Source organism: Bolinopsis microptera, chromosome 7 (genome assembly GCF_026151205.1).
Source record: "Bolinopsis microptera isolate Bmic1 chromosome 7, MBARI_Bmic_1.0, whole genome shotgun sequence".
NCBI classification, from domain to species: Eukaryota; Metazoa; Ctenophora; class Tentaculata; order Lobata; family Bolinopsidae; genus Bolinopsis; species Bolinopsis microptera.
Genome location: NC_087078.1, coordinates 1,377,288 through 1,403,873, shown reverse-complemented (window position 1 = coordinate 1,403,873; position 26,586 = coordinate 1,377,288). Strand labels below are relative to the sequence as shown.

The window sequence follows — 26,586 nt, the reverse complement described above, 5'->3', positions numbered from 1 at the left end:
CGGAAAGAATTTTCGAAAAAGTTCACACAGAACATGCAGAACATGCAGAACAGCATTGCTGTTTTTGTCCTCACAGTAAAAACAGTATATCAGCATTAAAAGAGAACGAAGCAAGCATAACACAGAAAAACAGCATTCTAACAGTAAAAATGTGCACAGGAACAGCAAAACAGATAAAAATCAGCCTTGTAAACCATCAGCAGTAAAACATCAGCCTTGTAAAACATCAGCCTTGTAAAACATCAGCCTTGTAAAACATCAGCCTTGTAAAACATCAGCCTTGTAAAACATCAGCCTTGTAAAACATCAGCCTTGTAAAACATCAGCCTTGTAAAACATCAGCCTTGTAAAACATCAGCCTTGTAAAACATCAGCCTTGTAAAACATCAGCCTTGTAAAACATCAGCCTTGTAAAACATCAGCCTTGTAAAACATCAGCCTTGTAAAACATCAGCCTTGTAAAACATCAGCCTTGTAAAACATCAGCCTTGTAAAACATCAGCCTTGTAAAACATCAGCCTTGTAAAACATCAGCCTTGTAAAACATCAGCCTTGTAAAACATCAGCCTTGTAAAACATCAGCCTTGTAAAACATCAGCCTTGTAAAACATCAGCCTTGTAAAACATCAGCCTAGTAAAACATCAGCCTTGTAAAACATCAGCCTTGTAAAACATCAGCCTTGTAAAACATCAGCCTTGTAAAACATCAGCCTTGTAAAACATCAGCCTTGTAAAACATCAGCCTTGTAAAACATCAGCCTTGTAAAACATGATGCTGAGCAGCTAAATATAAGCATCATCTCACCATCTTCATCAGTAGCATTGAAAACAGACAGCTGTTGAAACACTGACTCAACTAACAGATACAGAGAATAAGAACCCCACTATTAGCGGTGCTAAGAATCTATCATAACACCCCGCTAAAAAGATACTCAGAACTGAGGTAAGAATGTGGAAAATCACACGAACTAAAGATGAAATTACAGTAACTTAATGAAGGTCACCTGATGTTTAGGGGTTTACTCTGATGGTACGTTAACGTACCTGGTACAGCGAAGGAGAGAAGGGATTTGAACGCGCTGTTCTTTACCTCTGTATCTGCTCCCGGACTGAAATATTTCGGTGTGACAACACAAATTATTAACTCATGCAACAATACTCAAGTTAATGTAGGAACTTAATGTGCAAAAGTTAAATTAAGCGATGATTTACATTTTACTGACAAATAAGTTTTCTTTGAGTTTAATTTTATGACTCACTAAGTGTCCTTCATAACGATTATCTGTTGATCACAACTTTCACTGATCTCTCTTCTCGTCCTGTCCAGAACTAAGTGAGTTAGAGGTAATTTATTTATAATTAGCTAACAATTTAATGATAATTATTATCTTGCGCACTGTGAGATGGGAAATGTATCAACTTAATAACACCAGAATGTGTGTGTGTCTGTGTGTCTGTCTGTCTGTCTGTGTGACGTGTGTAATTTCCGAACGGTTATACAAAAAAAACGGTAATAGTTACGGGACTGGTTTTTTCGGTATAGTGCCGACAAAACTCTGATGAAGCCCATAGGAAATTTTTTTTAAAATCGGCCGGTGGTAAGTGGTTTAATTGATGGTTTTGTACCACAAATGTTACATAAAATTGCTTGAGCAGAACGGCAAGAGTTACGGGGCTTGCTCTCTCTCTCTCTCATTACTGTGTAATATTTTATAGCTGCATTTAAGTAGCGTCATAATTAGATTAGCCCGGAAGATTTGCTGTAATGTTATACCTTAAGCTTATTAGGGGAGGGAGGACTGTTAGTGTTTGGGGTATGTTTGGACTGCAGAGAGAGAGAGAGAGAGAGAGAGAGAGAGAGAGAGAGAGAGAGAGAGAGAGAGAGTTCATACGACAATGTTATGCGTGTTTTCAAATATAATATGCGGGTGTGGTGCGGAGTTAACAAGGGTTAATTTCTATAACGATTTAAATAAAAATAGTAAGCGGTTCAGGACGGGAGTGATGAGGTGTAATACTCGGTGTTCAGACCTTATGATCATGGAATGTGGTGACTCATGGCTAATAATGATTTAATTATCCACAAGAAATAACTGATTATGAGATTATTGTTTAAGAAACTATTGGGTCACCTAATGCGGGTTTTGACTCAGCGGGTAATTACTCCTACCCTTTTTAACTGCGGCAGTGAAATCCCGGCCGTAGGCCGGGTTACACTAGTTTATGCATAATTACAGACGTAATTTAGGGGTTTAGCTTCCCATCTCTTGATAATGTGGGACACTGAACAGTACCTTCTTGATCCTTATCATCCTGGACAGTAACTTCCTTCTGTTGTGCCCCCTCACCCTACCCCCTCACCCTACCCCTCCCCCCTCCCCCCTCACCCTACCCCCTCCCCCTCCCCCCTCACCCTCACCCTCCCCCCTCCCCCCTCCCCCCTCCCCCCTCCCCCCTCCCCCCTCACCCTCACCCTCACCCTCGCCCTCACCCTCCCCCCTCCCCCCTCCCCCCTCACCCTACCCCCTCCCCCCTCCCCCTCACCCTACCCCCTCACCCTCACCCTCACCCTCACCCTCACCCTCACCCTCACCCTCACCCTCCCCCTCCCCCTCCCCCTCCCCCTCCCCCTCCCCCTCCCCCTCCCCCTCCCCCTCCCCCTCCCCCTCACCCTACCCCCTCACCCTCACCCTCACCCTCACCCTCACCCTCACCCTCACCCTCACCCTCACCCTCACCCTCACCCTCACCCTCACCCTCACCCTCACCCTCCCCCTCCCCCTCCCCCTCCCCCTCCCCCTCCCCCTCCCCCTCCCCCTCCCCCTCCCCCTCCCCCTCCCCCTCCCCCTCCCCCTCCCCCTCCCCCTCCCCCCTCCCCCTCCCCCTCCCCCTCCCCCTCCCCCTCCCCCTCCCCCTCCCCCTCCCCCTCCCCCTCCCCCCTCCCCCTCCCCCCTCCCCCCTCACCCTCTCCCCTCCCCCCGACACTGGACAGTACCTTCTTGATCCTTATCATCCTGGACAGCAGCTTCCTTCTGTTGTGCCCCCCTCACCCTACCCCCTCCCCCCTCCCCCCTCCCCCCTCCCCCCTCCCCCCCTCCCCCCTCCCCCCTCACCCTCACCCTCACCCTCGCCCTCACCCTCCCCCCTCCCCCTCCCCCTCCCCCTCCCCCTCACCCTACCCCCTCACCCTCACCCTCACCCTCACCCTCACCCTCACCCTCACCCTCACCCTCACCCTCACCCTCACCCTCACCCTCACCCTCACCCTCACCCTCACCCTCACCCTCACCCTCACCCTCACCCTCACCCTCACCCTCACCCTCACCCTCACCCTCACCCTCACCCTCACCCTCACCCTCACCCTCACCCTCACCCTCCCCTCCCCCTCCCCCTCCCCCTCCCCCTCCCCCTCCCCCCCCTCCCCCCTCACCCTCACCCTCACCCTCACCCTCACCCTCCCCCTCCCCCTCCCCCCTCCCCCTCCCCCTCCACCTCACCCTCTCCCTCCCCCCGACACTGGACAGTACCTTCTTGATCCTTATCATCCTGGACAGCAGCTTCCTTCTGTTGTGCCTGCAACTCCACAAACAACTCAGACAAGTACGGCTCCATCTCACTCATAACCACGTACGCGAAGTTAGCGTACGAGAACTGCGCTAACATCTGTTCCAGCATCTTCTGTACGTACTTCAACTAATGTGGATGTTTTGTTAAATGTGTGACACAGTAAATCATCTTAAAGTCGGTTATTTTTCGGAACTACTGCTCACAACTTGACATGCAGAGACAAGAGATTGATCTTACATAAATTATACTATTATAATAATTTTTATCAAAATTAGGTTTTATAAAAGAATGCTGTCAGCGAAATACTGACAGTAGAGGCGAAAATTAGGCTATTTTTCTTTTACAACAAATTCTGCAGAGGTTTGACAAAATTTTGCGTTACCCGAACTTAACGACTGACGAGTTAATAAGAGTTAAATCTAGAACAAACCAAACTTAGTGGAAATTTTGTCGTTCACTAATCCCAAACACACCGTCTTAACAGCTGTTAATAAAAAACAGTCATCACAATATCAAACCTGATTTTGGCGGGAGGATTTACGAAGTTTGTAGACATATTCCAGTTTGTTCAGGGCATGTTCCTCCTTCAATCTCAGAGTATCAATACACGACTTTGGGTAGGTCACCAGCGTCTGAAACAATAATATTTATATTCATATTGACTGTTGAGTAGTTCCGGCCATTCAGGTTGCTGACTTTTATTTATGGAGAAGTTATAATAACATAAACCCGCCACGCAAAGGGTTTATATAACAGATCATCCCGCGCTAGCGGGATGATCTGATAAACACATACGAGTGCGCGCAGCGCACGAGTTTTGTGTTAATATGTAATCCCGAAGCGCCAGCTGAGGGATTACATTTATTTAGCCCTGAGCGTGAAGTGTTTATGGATTATAATTATCTCCGGCGATTTCGACAAGGGATTTATACTTTAGATTGGAAAGCAGTTCATCAATCTGAATGTCAAACCGATCTGTCATAGTGGAGCAATAGCTTGAACGTTAGCAGGAACAAGAGCTGGAAGGAGAGCAAGCAAAACAATACTATTTTTAGGGCACGGACAAGGGTAGCTGGCTAGTCGCCAACTTCTCACGCCACGCGTTGGAGAAATTCCAAGAATTAGCTGCTTTGGCAACGTTCCCAGGAATTTGCGTGTAAAAGAAGTGGACGGTTACGATGTTTCATATCACGTGGTGCGCTTTCGTGTCACGTGGTATAGACTCGGCGTATGCTATTGGTGGCACGTGGTACGCACTAACGCACGTGACGCGCCCACGTGATCGCGCGTCTAACTGTTCTACTATTATCGAGTTCTAATCAGCAGTATCATTGATTATTGTAAGTCGGAGAATTGAATGATAAACATCAGTTACGACTAAAAAGCGGGCCGGGTTTATACAAATTTCCGGGGCGGGATGATATCACCTTGAGATGTTTATCTAACAGCGGGCCGGGCTGAGTGATAATATGATCCCGCGTCGAAATCCCGGAGATATTTATAAAATGAATTATGCAACAATTACTTTGTTTTGATCTAGAAGACCTCTACTGTTGTGCTGTAATTCACGGCGGACTAATCGCCGACAAGTATGTGCGGCATGTGATAACTTGATAAGGGGCATATTTCAAAACTGGTTCCACTTGGAGGAAATTTCAGAAATGCTTTTATCAATCCAATTTTGGAAATTTTAGAATGTTTGAACTTTATACTTTGAAAATCTGCAATATTGGAGACATCAATCTACTCTATCATGCAAAAATAACTCATTCTATCATCGACACTAAAACAATCCTCAAAAGTGTGCTCTACTTCATAACGTCTCTAGATTAGGCCTTTGCTTGAACTAAACCCAAATTTTGTGTGTTAGTATATGAGATTTCATTTTTACAGACTGATATAAAGCCCAATCAAGGAGAAAGAGCTAACATGGGGAAAATGTGGTTTAAAAAATTTTGTCACTCCGTAACAAAAAAGTGTCAAAAAGTTATCTATTCTCTTAACTACACGCCTATTGCATTCCATATTTTCTGAAGTATCTCAGTGACCTTACACTAAGATCTTCCAACATTTTCGATTGATAACATTATAACTTAAGAGGAGATATGATGAGCCAAACTTTGGTCACTCCGTAACGCTGTGTTACGGAGTGACAAATTCAAGGGAAATTGTCACTCCGTAACGAATTTTTTAAGCTTTAATTAGGTGCACTCTATGATACGACCAACCTTGTAATTATGTAATCACCTAATTACGCTCTACCTGGAGCATGGTGCCTGGGGCTATTGAGATATGAGCCGAAACACAAGGAAAGATCACGTATTTTTGGATAAGTTGCAGCATGACCTGATCACATCTTTACGCTATTTCAAGTGTACTATTAACTATAGTACACCATCTTAGTATATATCAAACACACACATTGAAGTCTATTAACTATAGACTGGGCTATTAACTATAGCCTGTACTATTAACTATAGTACACCATCTTAGTTGCTAAATCAGTTGCTAATTTCTGATTTACCTTGCGACATGGCTTTGACGGGGAAAGGGAGGTAAGGGTGCCTGCGACGGGGTGGGTGGAACTATTAAACATGCTGTCTTCAGAAAGATACTGTCCAATCAGGTTGTCATAAATACACCAAAGGAGTTTGCAACCTATGCTGACAGTCTTCTCAAGTCAATCAATGTCGTGTATGTTGGAGATCTAGCCTCAGGTATGGAAGAGGAGTGCAGAAGGAAAGCAAGACCAGTTCCAGGAACCTTGAAAGTGCACCACATTGTCCGTTCTTTCAAAGATAACAGCTGCATCCTTACCTTTAGGGACACGTCAGTTGATGGATCTTTGATAAAGAAGATAGAGTATGCCGATGAATCATCTGCTCAGACGACTTCAACAACAGTTATTGGAGAGGAGGAAACACCATCATCTTCTAACAGCTGTGAAACTTACAACATTGATCAATTCGTGATTGTTAACTGGGAGGGTGAACTTTACCCAGGAAAAGTTATTGGCAAGCCAGACAGCAGTAACCTTACCGTTAAGTGCCTTGTACCAGCTGGAAAACCTGGATCAATCTGGAAATGGCCTGACAAAGAGGACGTCCATGATTACGAACTTAGTGACGTGAAAGGAGCTATTGGTATGCCGAAGCTTTTGCCGGGAACAGGGAGAAGAATAGAGTTTGAAGTACCTGAACTTGCTTATAAGTGGGGTGTAAAAGTTTGAATTTTCGTTAATCTGTGTACATTGTACAGTTTATAACTTTAAACAAATAAGCCCAGATTTTTAAACATTTCATTATGATATGTCACTCTGTAACAGATTCTTAACCGAGTAATATTTGTAGAAAGTTAAACCAATGAGACTGATTTTTATGCAGTTGTTTATATTTTTCAAACAGTGATTTAAATGTGCTGTATTTTAAGGGAAATTTACAGAGTTGTAAGCTCCAGGGTTGATTTTTTATCACATAATCGTATTTTTATTCATAATTGTGATCAAGACTAATGAATTGTACCAGATTTGATTTATTTCACATCAATAAATTTGTGTGTCTACCTTGTTTAAGTGTTATCTATCTAATTTTGAAAAGAATTCTACTATTTAGAGCCAGGAACATGATGAAAAATGATGAAAAATTCGAGTGGAATGAGAGACTGTTTGATGCGTCACTCCGTAACAGTCACTCCGTAACAATCCACAAAATTTTTGAAGCCTCAAATTTTTTATTCCTTAGGCAATACACACTTTTTCTTGATTAATTATTGAAGGAAAATGTCTGAAAAGTGCCTGGAAGCCGTCAAAATGCAACTTTCAAGAATATCTGAGATAAAAATTAGGTCAGAATATGGGTGTACCAAAATCTGAAAATTTATCTAGTCACTCCGTAACGAAATTTCGACTTTTAATTACTCAAAAACGGATTGATTTCTCACTATTTTCTTTGGCAGATATGTAAATCGTAGGTTTGAAAAGCCTTAGAAACATAATTTAACCAATAATGAACCTGTTTTCTTGGACATTTTTCGGAAAAAATGGGTAAAATTGTCACACCGTAACATTCTATAGTTTTGAAATATGCCCTAATACATAATGTACCAAGTAGTCAGGTGATATGTGTACTGTGTATTTCCGACAGAGTACACGTCATAGCTGAGTAGAACTAGTAGAGTTGGTGTACAGTATCACACGGGGTGTCATGACATAAGTCATCGTGTATACACTAAAGTACAATATTAGTAGAGTAGTACATGTTACTCTACAATCTATACACTACTGTTACTTTGTGTAATGTAGGCTACTCTATCATCACAAGGATTAATTAGAGAGGTATTACGTATACCTAAACAGTATCTATAACGTTGTATCAGACTATACAATAGTTTTTACTGTCTTTGTGCTTTGGCGAATGGAAAGGATCTAAACTACAGTTTTTAACAATTTAGGATGTTATGATATCGTAATATTAGGAGCAAACTAAGACTTCATGATATCGGGAAAAAATAATAAATAAATCAACACATTAGGAAAATTTCCTATTTTCACATAATTATGTATGATTCAAGCAGTGTCGACAAAAGATTTCACTTTAAATAAAAACCTTATAAAGTTTAAATACCATGACGGATTTAAAAAAAGTAAAAAACGAAACATACATGTTGATCATCTTGAGCTATAGGTCTAACACCGCAATATCTTTCTGTCTCCATAGAAACGAGCTCGTCACCCTTACTTATACCTTCTGATAATTCCTGAAATTAGAGTTAAATTAAATCAACACAGTTGTTTAATCAGCATAACATATATAACTAGAATTTGGTTTAGAATATAATATCATAACGATTAGCAAATTGAAGTCCTTTAAACACAAACCGAGCCCCATACCTTTATTTCTTCCATCTGTTTCCTAATATCAACCAGGGGTTCGAGGGTAAGTACCTCGGTTTGAGTAATCAACATTTCTCTGTACGTCTCAATACGTGATAAACCAGTACTAAACTGTAATACAATCAGTTTTTAGAAGTTTTGTTAAGAGTGGAGAACAATGTACATAATATCATTTCAAATATTTCTAAATTTAGATTATTGTACCTGAAATTTGAGCTCTGAAACGGGGTTAGCAAAATATTTACATCGGTCACATAGATTGCGTTTTATAGGACTGATAACACTAAATTACACTAAGCTTCACACTTCCTATCCTCCTCAGTATATATCCTGAGAAAACTTTGATGCAATGAAAATTTTGAATATGTCCTACTGGAAAGCTTTGATAAACGGTAAAGCATCAGAATTTTAAAAGAGATTTTGGAAGATTTTTGAAGAGGACCCTTTCTGCTGTTCCCTGGCCGAACTTTTGCGATTTTGACTGAAATTTTGACCAGTGACCAAATCAAAAGTCAGTGTGCAAACGTTGTCCTTAATAGCTCAGTCAGCGAGTGCCAAATTGAAATAATTCTTTCTGGCATGACTTACTACCACCACTGGTTCGAGGAATTTGTCAAATAGAAAGAGGTATAGGACCCAACGTTTGCACACTGACTTTTGCCCTCCCCCCACCCCCTGTATATATATGTAGGGAAATTTTTGGCAACTTATCTTAGTAATTGTCATCTTATTGTTATTAGCAGAACATAGTTTAGCTTTATTTTCACAATTAAAATACGTACCTTCTCTAAAGCAGTAGCATGATCAGGCAGTATATCGGCAGCATCTTCCAGTGCCACACTTAAATTTTTTACATATTTGTTATACTCCTTTCCAGTCAAAACTGAGTCCCTTATAGTATTCTCTGTGGTAGTTAGACACTCATAAAACTCCGTTGAGTGCAACTGACACTCAGTAATGCATTGGTTGAGGAATGGTCCATCTGCGACTACTTCTTCTAGGACTGGCAGTTCATTATACACCATTCCTGAAGTCAGATTTTATTCATGTAGGGACAGTTACGACAGCAACATAAATCTCGTTCAAATAAAAACATTATAGTTTAGACATATTTTAAATATTTTGGGGAAAGGGTAATGTGATTCAGTGTTTTAGTGTAGTAACGTTCAGTATCCCCAAGGAAATATGCTAAAAATTAAAACTGCCTTGGTATCATCTTTAAAAAATGAAGCTTCCACTTCAATTCTGTTAATGCAGAGCTTCATGTCGAAGCATGATGTATCCTTAATGGTCAAAAAGTATTATTTAAAAAACAATTATTAGATAAAAGCAAATAAAGCACAAAAGTATAAACAAGTTTATCCTCTTGTTCAGTGGGACTTGCTTTTGTCCTCATGTGATTTCAGTTAAACACATCAAGCAGAAAATGCCCGTAAGGCCTTCTACTAACTGAGGTGCTTGTCATTGATTGGTGTGTTTGTAATTAGAATTGTCGTGGGGTTACTGATACTTTTATACTTTTACTGTATTCAGTTTACTGATCGTTGTTGATCCACTTAATGAAACGAAAAATATAAATTTACCTTTTCTAGCAATGACAAGTTACCAGTGGTAACCGGTTGGAGCAGGCAGTTGCGTAACATCGTTTGTAGCAGACTGCTGTCCTATCGGTAAGTATTTATAATTGTTATTTATTAGGTGGATTATATGGAATTGGGTCGATATGGAATTGAGTTATTATTATTGTGTAATAAAGTATTCTGTTTTACAGGGTTTAAATAAGTAAACCGGAGTTTCACTTGGCTAGGACGTAATTAACAGTTTCTACGGACTGCAACCTTGTAGCGACAATTCTAGGATGTGAAATGCAACTTATATTATTTATTGGACGGCTGGTGAAAGATAATAACCCTTTAAATATAAAGGGTTATCATGATAAAGATGGTTATCATAATAAAAATGGTTAATATAATAGTGAAACAAATTTTTTAGTGAAACAAATTTAAAATTTTATCCTTTATTTTACAATCATAATATAATAATATTTATAAGCCTCCGTTTTGAAAGTTTTAAATTTTAATATTATATTCACATTTCTATTTAAAATTCAATTTAATGTATAAATCAATAACTGGGCGCCAAAGCCGCGCATTCTTGAAAACAGGATTAAATTGTTTATGATTATACGACAAATAGAAATAAATTTAAAACAATCCGTGGTTTTTTATAATAAATTATAATCTTACCTAAATCCAAAGCCAGCTTTGTAAAATTTACTATTAGATCATAATATATCGTCAATTCTAAATATTTACAATGCAACATTTCATTAATCTACATACAAGCGTACTCCAGCCCCTGCACGCATCCGTTCTTTTGCGGCGCGGCTCAAGCCGCGCACGCACGTATTATTTTATACTTTTTGCTTTCTAATAAATATCGTGTCAATGTGTACGTCTAAATGTTCATGTTTTGTGTAAACCGAATCCAATTGAGATTAGTGACAAGGATAAGGACCCAAGTGCCTGTACAGCTTTTTCGGACCCCTGTGGACCACTACTCTTGAAATCGCTCTACAACTAGTGAACATTTATAACTGTTATATAATATATAACGTCATTTGACAATTATTATCATTAATCTACAATCTAACTGTCTTGCTGAGGGGGAGGAGTAAACGCTTCACAAGCTAAGATACTTACAACATACAAAATTTAAAACCATCAACACGGTTATAGTTAATATCAAGGGCCAATTTGGTATACCTCTATTTCGTTGTAATATCTAGTATATATCTTCACATCTTAATACTATAATGAAATACAATAGGATACATGTTTCGAGAAAGAAAGGTTGGTCCGATTATTAACAAAAGTAAACAAAAGTCCATCAGGGACTCCACGGAGTCGAAAAAGGTACACGGCTGCTGTCTGGTGCTGCTAGGCATTTATTGATCAAAATGTTTTATTGTATTGGTTTTTTATGATTCTATTGTTCGTGACTAATCAAGTTCTAAGTGGGGGTATAAAGTCCAGTATAATGAATGAGATAGTAAACAATACAGTTTCAGTAGTTGACCCATACAGTTAAGTCCGTCATAACTCACAATTGTTTAATCATCTGTCAATTGTAAAAGTCGTTGTGTGTTTAGTCGCTGAGTTAGCAGTAAGATAAGTTGTTACGCCCGCACGCGCGTTTAATCCCGTCGACGTGAGATGTGACAATGAAAACGGTACAGATTTATTGTTTTCGCACGTTACGTAGAATTTACTAATGTGTAATACTGGTTAACACTGGGTGTACACTGAGTGTAACTCGCTAAGTTTCATATACGAGCCGTTGAATATTTCCAATTTTGAGTGTATCGTGAGCATGTTTTACAGTGCAATTGTTCGGTACTAGTGTGTTTGTGTGTATATATATATATATATCATCTGTGGAGTATGGTGTGTGGACTGTGGTAAATAATGTGTTTAGTTGGAGTGCAGTAGTGGTTGCATGTATGAGGAAAGATAAGTGGTTATTTTAGTAACTCACATTAATCAAAACTTGAGCTCATTTGTGGCAAAATTAAGCTCACACCAATCAAGTGTATCATGCTTGAATTGCAATTCTTGTAAAGCAATTTTCAATGTATTCTTAAACCCGTTTGTCGGAGTATTGAAACTTATCTTACTTGATGTTTGTCGACAGCTGTTCCACATGTAGGATGATTGGTAGATGAATTGTGAGGATGGTTGTGATGTGATGAAATAATCCTCTCGTCGTGGTGACCTGTTAAATGATGAGTACAGTGATAATGGTTCCTCTAACTTATTAATCCTGAATAGTTCTAAGAGACAAGTGTACTTATACAGGTTGTGAACAGTTAACAATTTCTGATTCTTAAACAAGGGCTTAGAGTGTTCTTTTTTGTAAAAGTCCACACCTAGTCTTTGCTCACCAAATGGTCGTGTCCGGGCACAAGTTCTAAATTTTTCGAGGTAAGCTTCTTTATCCCCAAATAGAATTCTTATACACTTTTTCTGTGTTTTAAAGAGAGGTTCGAGTCGGTTGTTGCTAATACCACCTCATACAGATATTCCAAATCCCAAATGTGATTCGAATAAAGTATGATATAAATCCTTATAATACTGTTTATATAGGGACAATGTGTCGTATTCTGCATAACTTACCTACTTCACATTTAAGTTTTGAGTTAAGTGACCGTGTGTGAGTTTTCCAATTAAGTTGATCATCGATAATGACACCTAGAAATTTAGCTTCTTGGACTTTTTTAATGACAATATTGTTCAAAGTTAATATGTTCTCGTCATTTTCTACTTCCTCTTTGGCACGTGACGGTCTAAAGTGGATAAAACAGCATTTCTTATAATGTTAATATGTAATAAGTTTAGTTTCATATACTTATAAACAGATGCTAAAACTTCATTTCCCTTTTCGTACAGTCTTCTGACACATGTTTCTTCAATATAATAAGACGAGTTGGACTCGTCGACGGTCAAATATTTCACAAGTATTACCCGTTAAAATATACCCGAAAGATCAAACGTTGGCATATTTTGCTTTGTTGGCATATCAAAAAATTTGTTTAAATATATTTAAAAACTATATTGATGCCAGAAAGTATTTGACATACGTTGCATGCCACTTTTTGCGCGCGAAGCGCGCGCCGCCGAAGTGATACGTAAAATGTATTAAGAAAGTAATAAAATCAAGCAAATATTAATTTTTTAAAAAATTCAATATTGGTATTTTGGTGTCATATTATGTAGGCAAATTATTATATTTGTTCACAAATCTCATAATAAGGACTTATTTTACTTTATTCAATACAAATATAACAAAAAATTATTCCAAAATGAACAGTGAAACTAAAATGTTTGGCGCGCCGCGCATATTCAATATTTTCGCCAAATTACACCATAATATGAAAATCGAGCGCTCAAACAAATATTGTCATATTTTCCAGGATAAGGAATATCTTTTAAAATTATTACTGTTGCATCTTGCAGATGACGCTTTTTATCTTCACCATAGACATCAAGCAACGTTTCCCTGTTGATTTTGTAGTAATTGGCTGATAGAATTTCGTACGGTTACACTGTTAGAAATGGATACGACGTTATGACACCCTAATGGGTGATTATTTGATGGTGCAAAACGAAATTAAAAATACTCTTATTGGGCTTCTTGCGACTTGCATGATTCCCATAGGCCATAGATATGAGATAAGCAAAGTTTAGTGTCTACCTGATCCCACGTGATGAACAGATCTATCTTGCTTGATATCTGAGTTATCGGAGTCGCTAGAGCTACCATCTTTTTTTCAGGAAAAATGTATATTTATGATAAAACCTTCATGCAAATTTGACTTGATCTGATGATCAAAAATATTTAATTTCAGATATTTTTGATCATCAGACCGAGTCAAATTTCGAGTGAAAGGTTCATTTTTGTATTTTTAATTACAAAAATACCTTTGTTTGAAAATAATTAGCAAATATGACCTATTTTTCGAATAAGTCATGAAAAAGCAAGTCATATCAGGAAGAATTGTCTCAATTGAGCACTCAGTGACTGACAAATATCAAATGATTATAAACATTTTCACACTGACTCATGGGCCCCCATGTAGTTGAATCAAACTCCCATTGCGTTAAAAATTAAATTTTTTGAAAGGTGATACATATGCCTAGTGCAGGCCTTGGGAGTTTCACTTTTCATAAATTTTTGTTTGTAGGCTCTGACCACTTGGCTATACCCTAGGAGACAATTGCATCTGTCTATAGTTGTCTAAAGTTAGTGAAAATATGTTAAACCTTTTATTGTAGTGAAAATTATGCTTACGGACACGTTTTTTTTAAGTGTGGTGAGTTGCTGATTTCACCTTTTTCAAAGTAGAGTGCACAAAATGAGGAAAAAGTCGCAATGCTTTTTAAAGTGCAACCATACATTTGTACATAGGATGAAGTGAAAATATTCAGCAGTTGTGATTTGAAAAAACGAAGTGCCAGGCTCAAGCAGAATATGACTTATGAGCAATTAAACTGAGTGCCAAAAATCAGCAAACCATTTTAACCTCCAATTACCTAATTCCATTGATTTCGCCATATTTTGCTCAAATATTGTTCACATAACACTAGTAGATTGGAGCGAGTAACTGTTTTCAGCATTTTAGTCATTATTAGCAATTCCAGTAAGTGACAGAATCCAGCAAAAAGTCATTTTTATATCTGAATACGACTGCTCTATTGATGGTTCTTGTCAAAATATTAAAAAGATCAAGGCGTGACTGTGCTATTTTCTGGATAAGATAATGTTTGGTTGTGTCTTTAAACTTATTCTTACATGTCTATGTGCGAGCCATCAGCAAAAAGTCACACATGTATCAGCTTGAAATTTATCTTTTTTTAATTGATGAAATAAGTATCGAAATTTCAGTTCTTTTTTTCAGTCACCTTATTGACTTTTAGATTGAAGGTGCCATTAATCAGTTAAAAGACGGCTTGAACTCTGTACTGCTTACACTCAATTATGTCCCGAGTGCCCAAATTCAGCATATCAGTCATATAGATAAATGATGTAAAAAGACAAAAATTGTCTATTTCTTGATCCATGGGTGTACAAGTGTTAGTTTAAGCATCTACTTCGAAAAGTAATGTGTTCATAAAGGGGACAAAAACAGATAATAATATTAGAGTGCCACTAATCAGCTGTAGTGACTGCTGCAGCCAGCGTGGGAATTACCAACTATTGTAAGTCAATATCAGCATTATTAATCATCTCAAACCACCAAATTGTTTATGTTGCAGATACAAATCTTAGTTTAGGTATATCCTGAAAATTTAAACAACAAATGTGTCCTGAAAATCAGTAAAAAGTGACTTATTTGACAGAAATAGTCATTCTTACTGCTAATTGGCACTTCTTTTAGTTCAGAATATTGTTTGAGGGAGAGGTGTGCCTTTTTTGTTTAATGTGGCACAATTTTGTTGCACTGTGTGCCATTATTCAGCTTAAAATGACTTCTTTTTCTAGGCATATACCAATGGTAAATCACATAAAATTTGTGCTTTGTAAGCAGTGTTGTGATAACCTGCTATAATAACTAACTTAAAACTGGCACAATGAACTTCAAACATCAATAGTATGTCCCAAATTTCCATGATGAACATGATATTGTTGTCAGAAATCTACTTTATCGTGCCAATAATCAGCAAAAAGTCATTTCTATGAAGATTTTAAGCTAAAAATATTATTTATAAAATGACTTTTTGCTGAATTAGAACACACAATATCGTTAGATTTTGTAAAGAATCATCTTAATGAACCTGCTTATGCTGTCAGACATCAATTGTATACTGCCAATATTCAGCAAAGAGTCATTTCTTTCGAATTTTTAATCGTGATAAATTTGACCTAAAAATGACTTTTTACTGAAAACTGACACACTCTTAAGTTGATTTTCGAACAGAATGCTGTTGAGCAGACTTAATCTCGACAGTATGATTGAAAAACGTTCTAATTTAATGCTGTCTAGCTACTGCAATGTAAAAAAACTCAATTGTAATTTTGTGAGTGAATTTTTACTGAATACAGGCACACAATAGGTTTTTCCTAGGTTACATTATTACAGACCAACGTTTCTTGAAAGTTGTTACAGTTCATTCATAAGCTGATCAAAAGTATGGGCCTTGTACAACCCCTTCAACCAAACTAGAAATTTTACCAAACAAATGACTTTTTGCTTATTTTGAGCACAGTTCAAGTATTCCTACCCCAATCCAAATATTCTTTGAATAATTCTGAGACATAATCTGAATTTTGAACAGAAAAGTCGCAAAATTCAGTTTTTTACGGGCGTTTTAAACATTATAGTCCAAAATGCTGAAAACTGGCACTACCTTGGTACTATATTATGACATATTAACTAACTAATGGATTTTCCTTACAGGGGCAGTTAAGATTGAAGGCATTTCTGTGCAACACTTTCTAGTTACTAGTCATTTTACTTTCATTGTCAAAAGTGTCATGGCACTCAAAGTCATTTTCACCACACTTAAAAAAAAACGTGTCCTTACCAATGTAAAGCAATATTATACTGCCTATCAATTACTATTAATCTATATCCTTCTTAAACAGGACTGTCTGCTGACAACAGAAACATGGAAGAGGATGCTAGATATCTGAAGAAGAAGATAAAGACGGGTGCAATTGATGTTCACCCTACCCTGTCTGCCATTGTTGTTCACTTCGAGGTTGAAGCTACAATTTTGGGCGAGGCAGGAGATGCAATGCTGGGTGAAAACAAGCAATCCCAGAAAACTATCATGATAAAGAACTTATCAGTTGGAACAGACCTGCGAAAATTAAGTGAAGTTGTTGTTGAGAAATGTAACTTGATACATCCAAGTAAAGTTCCTGAACTGGAGCAGCTTCTCTACTATCTACAAACGAGAAAAGTGACCGTAAATACTGAAAGTGTGGAGCAGGAAATGGAAAGAATCCGACAGGCAACAAGCCGATTTGATGACATTGACGAAATTCAGGAGAAGGCCGATTTGAATGAATTGGAGTCATATGTCGATTTACTGTATGATGACATGAAAACTAAAACCAAGGGGACATCACTTATATTGCAGTTAGCAAGGAACCCTGACAACCTCGCTGAACTTATTGAAAATGAAATGGTGCTTGGTGCCCTAAGTCGTGTTTTAAGAGAAGACTGGAAGAAATCAATTGACCTTTGCACAAATATTGTGTACATATTCTTTTGCTTCTCCAGTTTTTCAGAGTTCCATTCAATTCTGCTACAGTACAAAATTGGTTCATCATGCTTGCAGATAATTGAAAATGAGCTAAAACGATTTGAGTACTGGAATGATGAATTGGCTAAGAAGAAAAAAACAGCCATTGACGAGAAGAGTGAAGAATCTCAAAAAGCATTCCTCAAAAGTGAAAAGAAGTTTGAAGTAGTTATACACAAGCAGGAGCAACTTTTACGAGTATCTGTCTACCTGCTTCTTAATATTGCTGAAGATACCCCAATTGAAATTAAGATGACTCAAAAGAGTATCATAGTGTTTTTGAATACCATGCTTGAAAGGAAAAGCCTTGAGCTATTGATTTTGGTCGTGTCATTCCTCAAAAGGCTCAGTATCTACAAAGAAAATAAAGATGTAATGAAAGAGATGAATGTTGTTTCAAAACTGAACAAAATGATTCCTCATCAAAGTGATATTCTTGTCAGCCTTATTTTGAGATTAATTTTGAATCTCTCTTTTGACAAAGATATCAGGACACAAATAATAAAGTGTGGCATGTTGCCCAAATTAGTCAATTTTGTTAAAGAAGAAACCCACAGAGTCTTTGCTCTTTGCATCCTTTATCATGTCTCAGTGGATGATAAATGTAAAGGACTATTCAGCTACACTGATATCGTCCCAATCATCATTCACATACTTCAGGTTTGTACATTTGAAAAAAATTAACGACGGAATTTTTAAGTTCTTCAGAGTTACTTGATTGTTGAATGATTTTTAATCACTATTCTCGTATACTTAAACATGTTTGAGATGTTCGAAATAATCTTTTTCTTCTTAAAAATGAATTCACTACAATATTCAGGAAAATGAGGAGGGACAGCTGGATATGGAATTGATGGCACTGTGCGTCAATATAACACAGAACCCCAAGATTGCAGCTCACTTTGCACAAAATCTGCGACTTCTGTTGCGACAATCACTGAAAAACAGGGATTCTCTTATGCTCAAAATGGTTAGTTAAGTTTACTCATCGATGACAGATGGTCTGAAACAGACTGGTAAACAATAAGGTGGACTAGAATTTGAACGATCTTTAGAAATTAGATTGATGTAAGCATGTGTTTTAAAAACAAATGCTTACATCACTCAGTTCCAAGAACTATCTTTAAGACGTGGTACCTCAAACTAACATGTGACACCTCAAACTGACATGTGACACCTCACGTGATACCCAAACTAACAGTTGACACCTCAAACTAACATGTGACACCTCAAACTAACATGCCTCAGGTCCGGAACATTCTGAGTCATGAAGTTCAGGAGAAGAAAGTGGTGCTCAGCTCAATAAACGAGATCGTGTCTATTGTTAAAGACTGTCCACACGAGGAGGTGAGATACATATCACTCTACTAAAATGTGCAGATCTACCCAAGCCCCCCCGCCCCCAGTGTTGAACGGATCAAAGTCACGCCATGACATCAACCTCCCAATATTGAATATCATAACAATAACACAACGTAAACACAACACAACGTAAACACAACGTAAACACAACACAACCCTCCCAATATTGAATATCATCACAATAACACAACGTAAACACTCCAGCAGATAACAGTGGAACTACTAGGAGTGCTGGCGGAGTTGAACCTGCCTGAAATAGACTTCAGACAGCTTGTTACCGAGTATAATCTGGTGCCCTGGATATCTCGCAATCTCGCCCCAGCTAATGTTAGTTCTTAGATAGTCCAGCATTGAATAATTTAGGATTTAATAGGTTTTTTTCGATGCTACTCAATTATCAAAACTTAAGAAGCCGATAAAGAAGAAATCGGGCAAAATATACACAAAACTAGGTTTGTAACGAGAATTGCAGCTTAGCGTTTCACACCGTTTGTTAACTGTTAAAGTTCACAATTATAATATTTCTCCGAACAGAAGGTGGCAGATGATGTGGTGCTGGAAATAGTGAGGTTTGTAGGGAATGTAGTGAGAGACGAGGACTGTGCCCAACTGTTTGCTAACGCTGGTCTACCTAACACTCTTATTGAGCTCATCACCGCCAAACAGGTTTATTACTTTGCTTTATTTTATCATTTAAGCCAATTAATAGATTAAGAGAAATAGGATCATTAATACTTTAATTAGCTTTGAAGAATTTATAAGTCACTCACGCATGATAACCAAATATTTTTAAACAGCCCAAAAGAAATCAATTAGTGCTGTCCATAAGTTGTAGGGTTGTGACGTCATACATTTCACATCTATACTTTCAGGAAGACGATGAGATAGTCCTGCAAATACTCTACGTGTTCTATCAGATGATATTCCACAAGTGCACTAGAGAGCTCCTCATTAAACAGTCTCAGGTTAATACCTAAATAGTCAATAATAATCTGTTTTCACTCTTTTGAGTGGATCGATCATTTAATTGATGTTTTGGGACAAAGTAAGAGTCTCCACTTTGTTTGAAAAACTGAGTGGAGACTCTCACTTTGTCCGAAAACATCAATTATGTTAAATAGTGAATGTTTAATTTAACCAGAATGTTTGTTGGGCCTTCTTCGGCTTGTATTACTTTGCACTGGTATTATATGCATTTTTTGTATTTTTTGAGTAAATAAAATGGCTGCTTTGTGGTATACAATTTAGTTAATCTGATCTCAATAATGCTCAACTACTAATATTTCGAAGTTGAAAAAACTTCAAATTTAAAATTTAGAGCTCCAAAGTGTTCAAATTATAAAATTTTAAATATCGTTACGATCCGACAGGCTCCGGCTTATCTGATAGATCTGATGCACGATAAGAATACAGAAGTACGCCGGATGTGCGATACAACTTTAGATATCATCTCTGAGTACGACGAGGACTGGGCTACAAAGTCAGTTTCTTTCTTTTAACAACAGTTTTCGTCAGTATAGATCGAGTAAAAGAACATTTTTTATTTGATTGTACTTCATAAAAGAAGCTTACAAGTTCAATACAACAGATTCAATCGGATAGAAGAATTATCAATTTATGACGTAAATGTCTTTTACCAAGCCAACACAAAAACCACCCCCTATCAGGATCCAGTACGAGAAGTTCAAATGGCACAACTCCCAGTGGCTGGAGATGGTTACCCAGGGTAACGACCCTGAGGTAGACTCGTACGATGACGATTACCTCCCTAGAGAGATGATGTTATCAGGTAACCTTACCTCTCACTTTCTCTCCTTATCAGCTTCCTTCTGTTTCCTGATTTATTTTGTTTTTACACGAAGGAGGACACACAAATTTTATTCACATCACTACTCATTAGAACCTCACATTTTCTTTATCATAGTTATTTAAATATTAGTGCTCAAAGAATTATTTTGCTCGCTTGTATAATATTAATATTATCATGTCGGTCAGTAGTAACATGACTGCAATTGTTAACGGCCACCTCCTCAGAAGCACTATTTGCTCTGATTTGCCAGCCTGTTATTTGCCCGTCCAACACCCCCTGAATATTGCAGGAGACAGTACAGCGGATCTGCTTTACCAGCACGAACAGGACGGGTACCGTGACCAGCCTTACGCAGACTACCCTTACGATGGTGACCACAGAGACTACGGTGGTTACCCTGGTGAGGATGGGTATCACCCGGGTGATCACATTCATCACCCTGGGTTACACACACGTGTCGAGGCCGGGGAGTACGCAGCTCAGTACCAGGATCAGGAGGAGGACTACGATTACTATCAACAGGTTTATTATTATTACTATCAACAGGTTTATTATTGTTACTCTGATATCTAAGTCTTGGATAGAGTTAGATATTTAGTAGCGCAGTTCTTAACTTCTTTATACAATATGCATAGTACTCAGTACTTCTGTGTGGTCTTTGGAAGTCTTTTAAAAGGTTTGTGATATTTCAGTTTTGAGAATATTACCTTCCTTGACAACTATCCAAGCACGCAAGTTATCGTTATATTGGTTTCTACATTAACTTGATAATCATTTTAAGGACTAAGGTTGCTATATATAGCAATATATTATATAATACCCCTTCAGCATTACAACCAGGGAGGTAATAGAATGATAAGTCCTGACGAAGAAGCTGTGTACGGAGCCCAGCATTCCAAGCAAGGCGCTCCCCCAATAGCACAAGAACCCCGGAATGCAGGCTACATGACAAACCTTGACAGCTTTAGCAGAACTCTTGAGAACTGGCATCTGAGGTCTTGATCTTGTTTTGTTTATTATAAAGCGCAGAAGTATTTGATATATTTATATAAAGCTGGAATTTGTTTGACAAAGTTTTATTCAGAAGAAGTGTGTTATAGTTGATATAATATGAGAAGTGCGTACTGGAATGCTGTGCTGGTCACAGATTGTACTCTATTAGTTTGTTTCCTGTTAAATATTTCAGCGGAGTAAAGTTTGAATCATACCTGCCCCAGTACATGGTTTTGCCATGCTGTTTTGGCGACAAGTTATCAGAATTTTTACTCAGATGATTACGGTGTATATTGTATTCAGGGTATGTTATTAATGAACTTTACAGTGTACGAAATATGTATAAAATTTCAAGTTTATTATTTCCATTTTGAGTTTTAATTATAAAATTTTAAATTTAATCAGCGTATATGAGTGATCTTCACAGATACCCACAGATCCTCACAGATACCCACAGATCCTCACAGACCCCCATAAAACCTCACAAAAAGGCGTTTAAGTGCAAATTTCCTCCCAACATACGTATTTAACATTACCTCACCCAACACGCTGAAATGCTGTTGACAGCTTTCGTGTACAGACTACGACTGAAATTCTCGTAATTCCTCTCTACATATTATATTTTATGTTGGACGTGTGTGTGCTGATGGTATGAAATGTGTATGTTTTCTGTTTCCTCTTTATATTGGAGGTTGCATTGTATGATATTAGTTAGTTTTGAGTGATTTTTAGGGTTAAGAACACCAGGTTGGAATGCTTAAATAACTCTGAAACTGTTACAGTTGTCACAGTTGTCACAGTTGTTACAGTTGTTACAGTTGTTACAGTTGTTACAGTTGTTACAGTTGTTACAGTTGTTACAGTTGTTACAGTTGTTACAGTTGTTACAGTTGTTACAGTTGTTACAGTTGTTACAGTTGTCACCACTTTATCTACACCTGCCCCTAAACTCCCCCCTACATCGTAACAAAGTGCCTCTTACCTGGCTTACCATGGATTGTATTTCAGGGTTTCCTCGCTTCGACAAAACTTATTGCTCGCCTGATTTGATCAGAACGCCAGCATGTATGTTTCAGGATCAAATTAGTGGCCGTACATCATGGTGATAACTCCCTGGAGATGGAGACAGGTTGCTCCCTGGAGACGTGCTGCTCCGTAGGGACGGGGTTCTTTTGTAGGATTAGTGTGCTACCTTGATTTTATAAGTGTGTTGTCCTTCCCTTTGTTCTGAATGTTACTTTTTCTTGTCCTTCTCAGAATCCCTAATTTTTGTCGTTAATACTGCCTGTAAAATACGCTGTAAGATCGAACTTATCTTGGCTGATCTTTATTTTTTTCCGGCCGTACTGGTGAATTTTCCAACCTTTCCAAGTTATATAACATGTTTATTGTATAGTATTAGTACGTCGGCATAATATACATATTTTATCTGGTAAAGGATAGTACCTGAGTTATGCCTACCAGTACTAACTATCGTTTCAGTGTCCGAGTATGACGTATCTAATATACAATAGACATTATGCCTCTACTCAGTTTGGCAATGAATGCCTAGTCCGAGCCATATTTTCAGTTCACGAACTTTCTTCCGCCGCGCCCTCTCCCTTCCGTTAATTGATACCCAGTTCGTGTTCAGAGCATGTATTGTTAATGTTAATAGCAGAGAATACTTATTACTATTATTGTAGTTGTCAATGTCGAAAAAGAAAGGATTGAGTGTGGATGAGAAGAGGAAGAGGATGATGGAAGTTTTCTACGAGAAGAAGGATGTGTTCCAGTTAAAGGAATTAGAGAAGATATGTCCAAAAGAGAAGGGGATCACACCCATGTCTGTAAAGGATATCCTGCAGAGTCTTGTGGATGACGATATGGTGAGAGATGCTAAGACAATAGAGTGCTTACCCTCTATCACAGATACACATTCCATTCTAGTACCGCGTTGAATTTGTATCAAATTTAGTATCTTTTTCTTAACGTATATGAGTAATAATTAATCATGGGCAAGTATATATCTGTAACACAATTCAGTAGTTTGACACATTCCACAAATGAAATTAGTTTGATCCTGGTCAGGTGTGCGCAGAGAAGATAGGTACATCCAACTACTTCTGGTGTTTTCCCAGCCAAGCTGTTCTCTCCAGAAAAAGAAAACTTGAAGAGATAAATACGGAGGTAGAGGGCCTCAAGAAACGAAAAGCTAATAATGGTGAGCTAGATATGACTAGAAAAACATTGTTGATGTACAATTTGTGAACAATCCAAGAAATTTGATATTTGAGTCGTAATAATAATATTATAGGAAAACAATCCAAGACATTTTATATTTGAGTCGTAATAATGATATAGAAAAACAATCCAAGACATTTGAAAATTTCAGGAGCTGCAATAGAGGAAGCTAAGAAGTTACGGGTGGAAGGAGCAGAAAGGAGTGAGCTCCTTGAGGAGATAGGAGTTAAGGAGAAGATGCTCGCTGCTGTAACCAACGAGGTTCTCAAATATAAAGAGTGTGATCCTGAAGTTCTTGGTCAGTCAATTATACGAAACTTTTCATGATTATATTACATTGCGTATTAAGTATTATAACCCTCCTCGTTTCTGCGTGTTCAGCGACCTATCCTTTTTTGGCCTTCATTCTTCAGTCTTCCATCGGTCTTCCCTTGATCCTTTAACTTACACATTTTAATTATTTTCAGAGCAAAAGAAGAAAGAGATATTAACGTCCAAAGAGTCAATAAACAGATGGACTGATAATATCTTCTCAGTACAAAGTTGGTGTAAGAACAAGTTCAGTATCGAAACTAAAACTATGTGCAAAAATTTTGGCATTCCTGAAGAACTGGACTACGTCGAGTGAAGAATAATTGGGCGGTATTTATTTTTTACAGTTAGAATAGGTATTTTTGAATTTTTAAGCGTTGCTATCGGTTGTGTTCTTTGCTGACTTATATAACGCTATTTCTACACAGGGTGAGGTCTACCTACCTAGTACCTATACACTATTATTCATGCAATGCTATTTCGCAAACTATAATTTCAATTGATGCAGAATTTCGATCAGCCAATTTTTATTTATTTTTAAATTTTCGCATTGCCGATATAAGGCGATCATAAACCCTCGCTGATTTTTAACAATTTTACTTTTCGTGTTTTCAGAGTTATTTAATTCAGAAATTCAAAGTTACAATATCATAATATTAAATTTATAAAATTCTATTAACTTACATAATATTATTATTGAATGTCATACATGGTATATACAAGTACCGACCTAGGTCGACCCATCACCCATGCTGCGTATCATTGATTTCAGTTTTTACTTTAAATTTATCTATTAAGCATTTTTTTGTAATGCATAAATTCCTTATCCAAAACATTGCAGTAAATGATCCCGTATCATCAAAATTAAATATAGAATCATGATAGAAACAGGATGGTGTGTGACAGTAACGAGTCCGCATGGCAGTGAAAGCAGCCAGTAAGTTTATCGCCTCGACAAAGATCGCTGGATACCTTCTTTGTGCAACTTTTTCCATCATTGCTAGTACGACACTCAATTTTGGGACATGGAATGTTTGTGGTCTCTCCACCACTCACAGGCAACATCTTGTTGCAGAGGACATCGACAGATACGATTTAGATATTTTGGCCTTACAAGAAACCAAAACTCGTGAATTCTTGGAAACAACACTTCCCGGTCATCATAGACTGTTTCTGTTTGACCAGAAGCAGGGTAGACATGGAGGTCTTGGTTTTGTTGTTAACAAGCGTTTTATGGACAGTGTTTTATCGCATCATCAGATCAGTGACAGAGTCGTTTACATGGACGTTAAACTAAAGCCCAATTGGGTAAACAAACCACCTTGTTATATCAGAATTATTAATTGTTACAGTCCTACTAATCCAAAATCAGTCCAGAATCCTCAACTAGCTGATCAATTTTATGGTGAGCTTCTTGAGGCTATCAGTGTTCCTGCTCGATTTGAAGTATGGATGTTAGGTGACTTCAATGCCAAGTTAGGCAAGCGTTCACTTGTTGATGAAGAAAATGGTTTACAGCAGCACATAGGTAGGCATGGTGTTGGTAGAAGGAACGAGAATGGAGAGAGATTGTTACATTTTCTGGCAGCAAATGGCTTATTTGCTACCAATACTTCATTCTCCCACAGCAGCAGGCATATAACTACACGCACTGGATGGATAAGAGACCAATCCACCCGAAAGAGTAAACCATACTTCTCACAGATAGACTATATACTTTGCAAGTCCAGGAGCAAAGCACTACTGACTGATGCAAGGTCATATGCGGGAACTAAGCACCGCAGTGACCACAAGCTTGTAGTTGCGAAAGCAGATTTTTCCCTGCGTTATAGTTTCTACAGGAAGAAGAGGACTACTCAGAAGGCATTCAACACAACCACTCTTATAGGTAGCATTGCAGCGCAACAACAGTTTAAATCTGCACTTACTGATAATATCAACCGACTAGTATCTAAACCTGACTATTCTTCTAATGATACTTGTCAACAGTTCGGTAAACTATTTAAAAGTGTTGAGACTGCTGCTATCTCCACTGTGGGTCTACGCGAGCCACAGCGAAAGAGACACCACTCTTCTGATAGTGAAGTTGTTGAAATGTCAGAGGAAAGAAAACGATTGCTACAACTTCTGAATAATAATGAATACAGAGACAGAAAGGACTTGAGATCAAAAATTAACAAACTCTCAAATGACATTAAGAAGCGACTGAATACTCTCAGAATAGAAGTTGCAAACAGTCTTGCAGACTCTATCAATAATACAGACGATGGCCGTAAAATGTTTGAAGCTGTCCGGCAACTATCAGGTAACAAGAAATCAGACTCCATCTCTGTTTTTAACGACAACAATCAACTGGTAGATAATGAGAGTGACAAAGCTGACATTATACGCAACTATTTTGAGCAACACTACACAGGACCAGACAGTGAACCTCCACTTGAGCCGTTTGTTGGCAGTCCTCAGCCACTAAACAATCCCATCACATCCTTTGAAGTGGAACAAGCTGCCAAAAAGCTAAGAAATGGTAAGGCTGTTGGTCCTGATGGTATTCCTAACGAATTCCTTAAACACTCCCCACCTATTTTCTATTCTACATTTGCACAGCTGACCAATCAATC

General features: G+C 38.1%; 3 protein-coding genes across 4 annotated transcripts in view; 2 read left to right on the top strand and 1 right to left on the bottom strand.

The window, feature by feature from the left end:
- Window positions 1–26,586, bottom strand: part of LOC134817954 (uncharacterized) — a 94,334-nt gene that overhangs the window by 44,656 nt on the left and 23,092 nt on the right. The window contains exons 2-9 of one of the 2 annotated variants that reach the window (XM_063827338.1): window positions 9,241–9,485; window positions 8,456–8,569; window positions 8,227–8,322; window positions 4,086–4,199; window positions 3,528–3,693; window positions 1,260–1,329; window positions 1,045–1,109; window positions 806–856 (exon numbers count right to left, since the gene is read on the bottom strand). In XM_063827338.1, the coding sequence (XP_063683408.1) occupies window positions 806–856; window positions 1,045–1,109; window positions 1,260–1,329; window positions 3,528–3,693; window positions 4,086–4,199; window positions 8,227–8,322; window positions 8,456–8,569; window positions 9,241–9,483 (919 nt within the window). In that variant the 5' untranslated portion in view covers window positions 9,484–9,485. Of the gene's footprint in view, window positions 1–805; window positions 857–1,044; window positions 1,110–1,259; window positions 1,330–3,527; window positions 3,694–4,085; window positions 4,200–8,226; window positions 8,323–8,455; window positions 8,570–9,240; window positions 9,588–26,586 lie in introns of those variants that run through there. The other variant, XM_063827339.1, reaches the window with a different exon arrangement.
- LOC134817788 (kinesin-associated protein 3-like) lies at window positions 16,608–21,799 on the top strand. Its single transcript, XM_063827114.1, has 10 exons — window positions 16,608–17,928; window positions 18,089–18,238; window positions 18,517–18,615; window positions 18,835–18,957; window positions 19,165–19,296; window positions 19,503–19,595; window positions 20,001–20,110; window positions 20,298–20,419; window positions 20,730–20,962; window positions 21,269–21,799. Exons 1-10 carry the CDS (start codon window positions 16,627–16,629, stop codon window positions 21,440–21,442), a joined length of 2,538 nt encoding a protein of 845 aa, XP_063683184.1. The 5' UTR covers window positions 16,608–16,626; the 3' UTR covers window positions 21,443–21,799.
- On the top strand, window positions 23,115–24,717 carry LOC134818334 (meiotic nuclear division protein 1 homolog). The gene is made up of 4 exons (XM_063827844.1): window positions 23,115–23,301; window positions 23,504–23,636; window positions 23,808–23,954; window positions 24,124–24,717. The coding sequence occupies exons 1-4, from the start codon at window positions 23,125–23,127 to the stop codon at window positions 24,282–24,284; spliced, it is 618 nt and encodes a 205-aa protein (XP_063683914.1). The 5' UTR covers window positions 23,115–23,124; the 3' UTR covers window positions 24,285–24,717.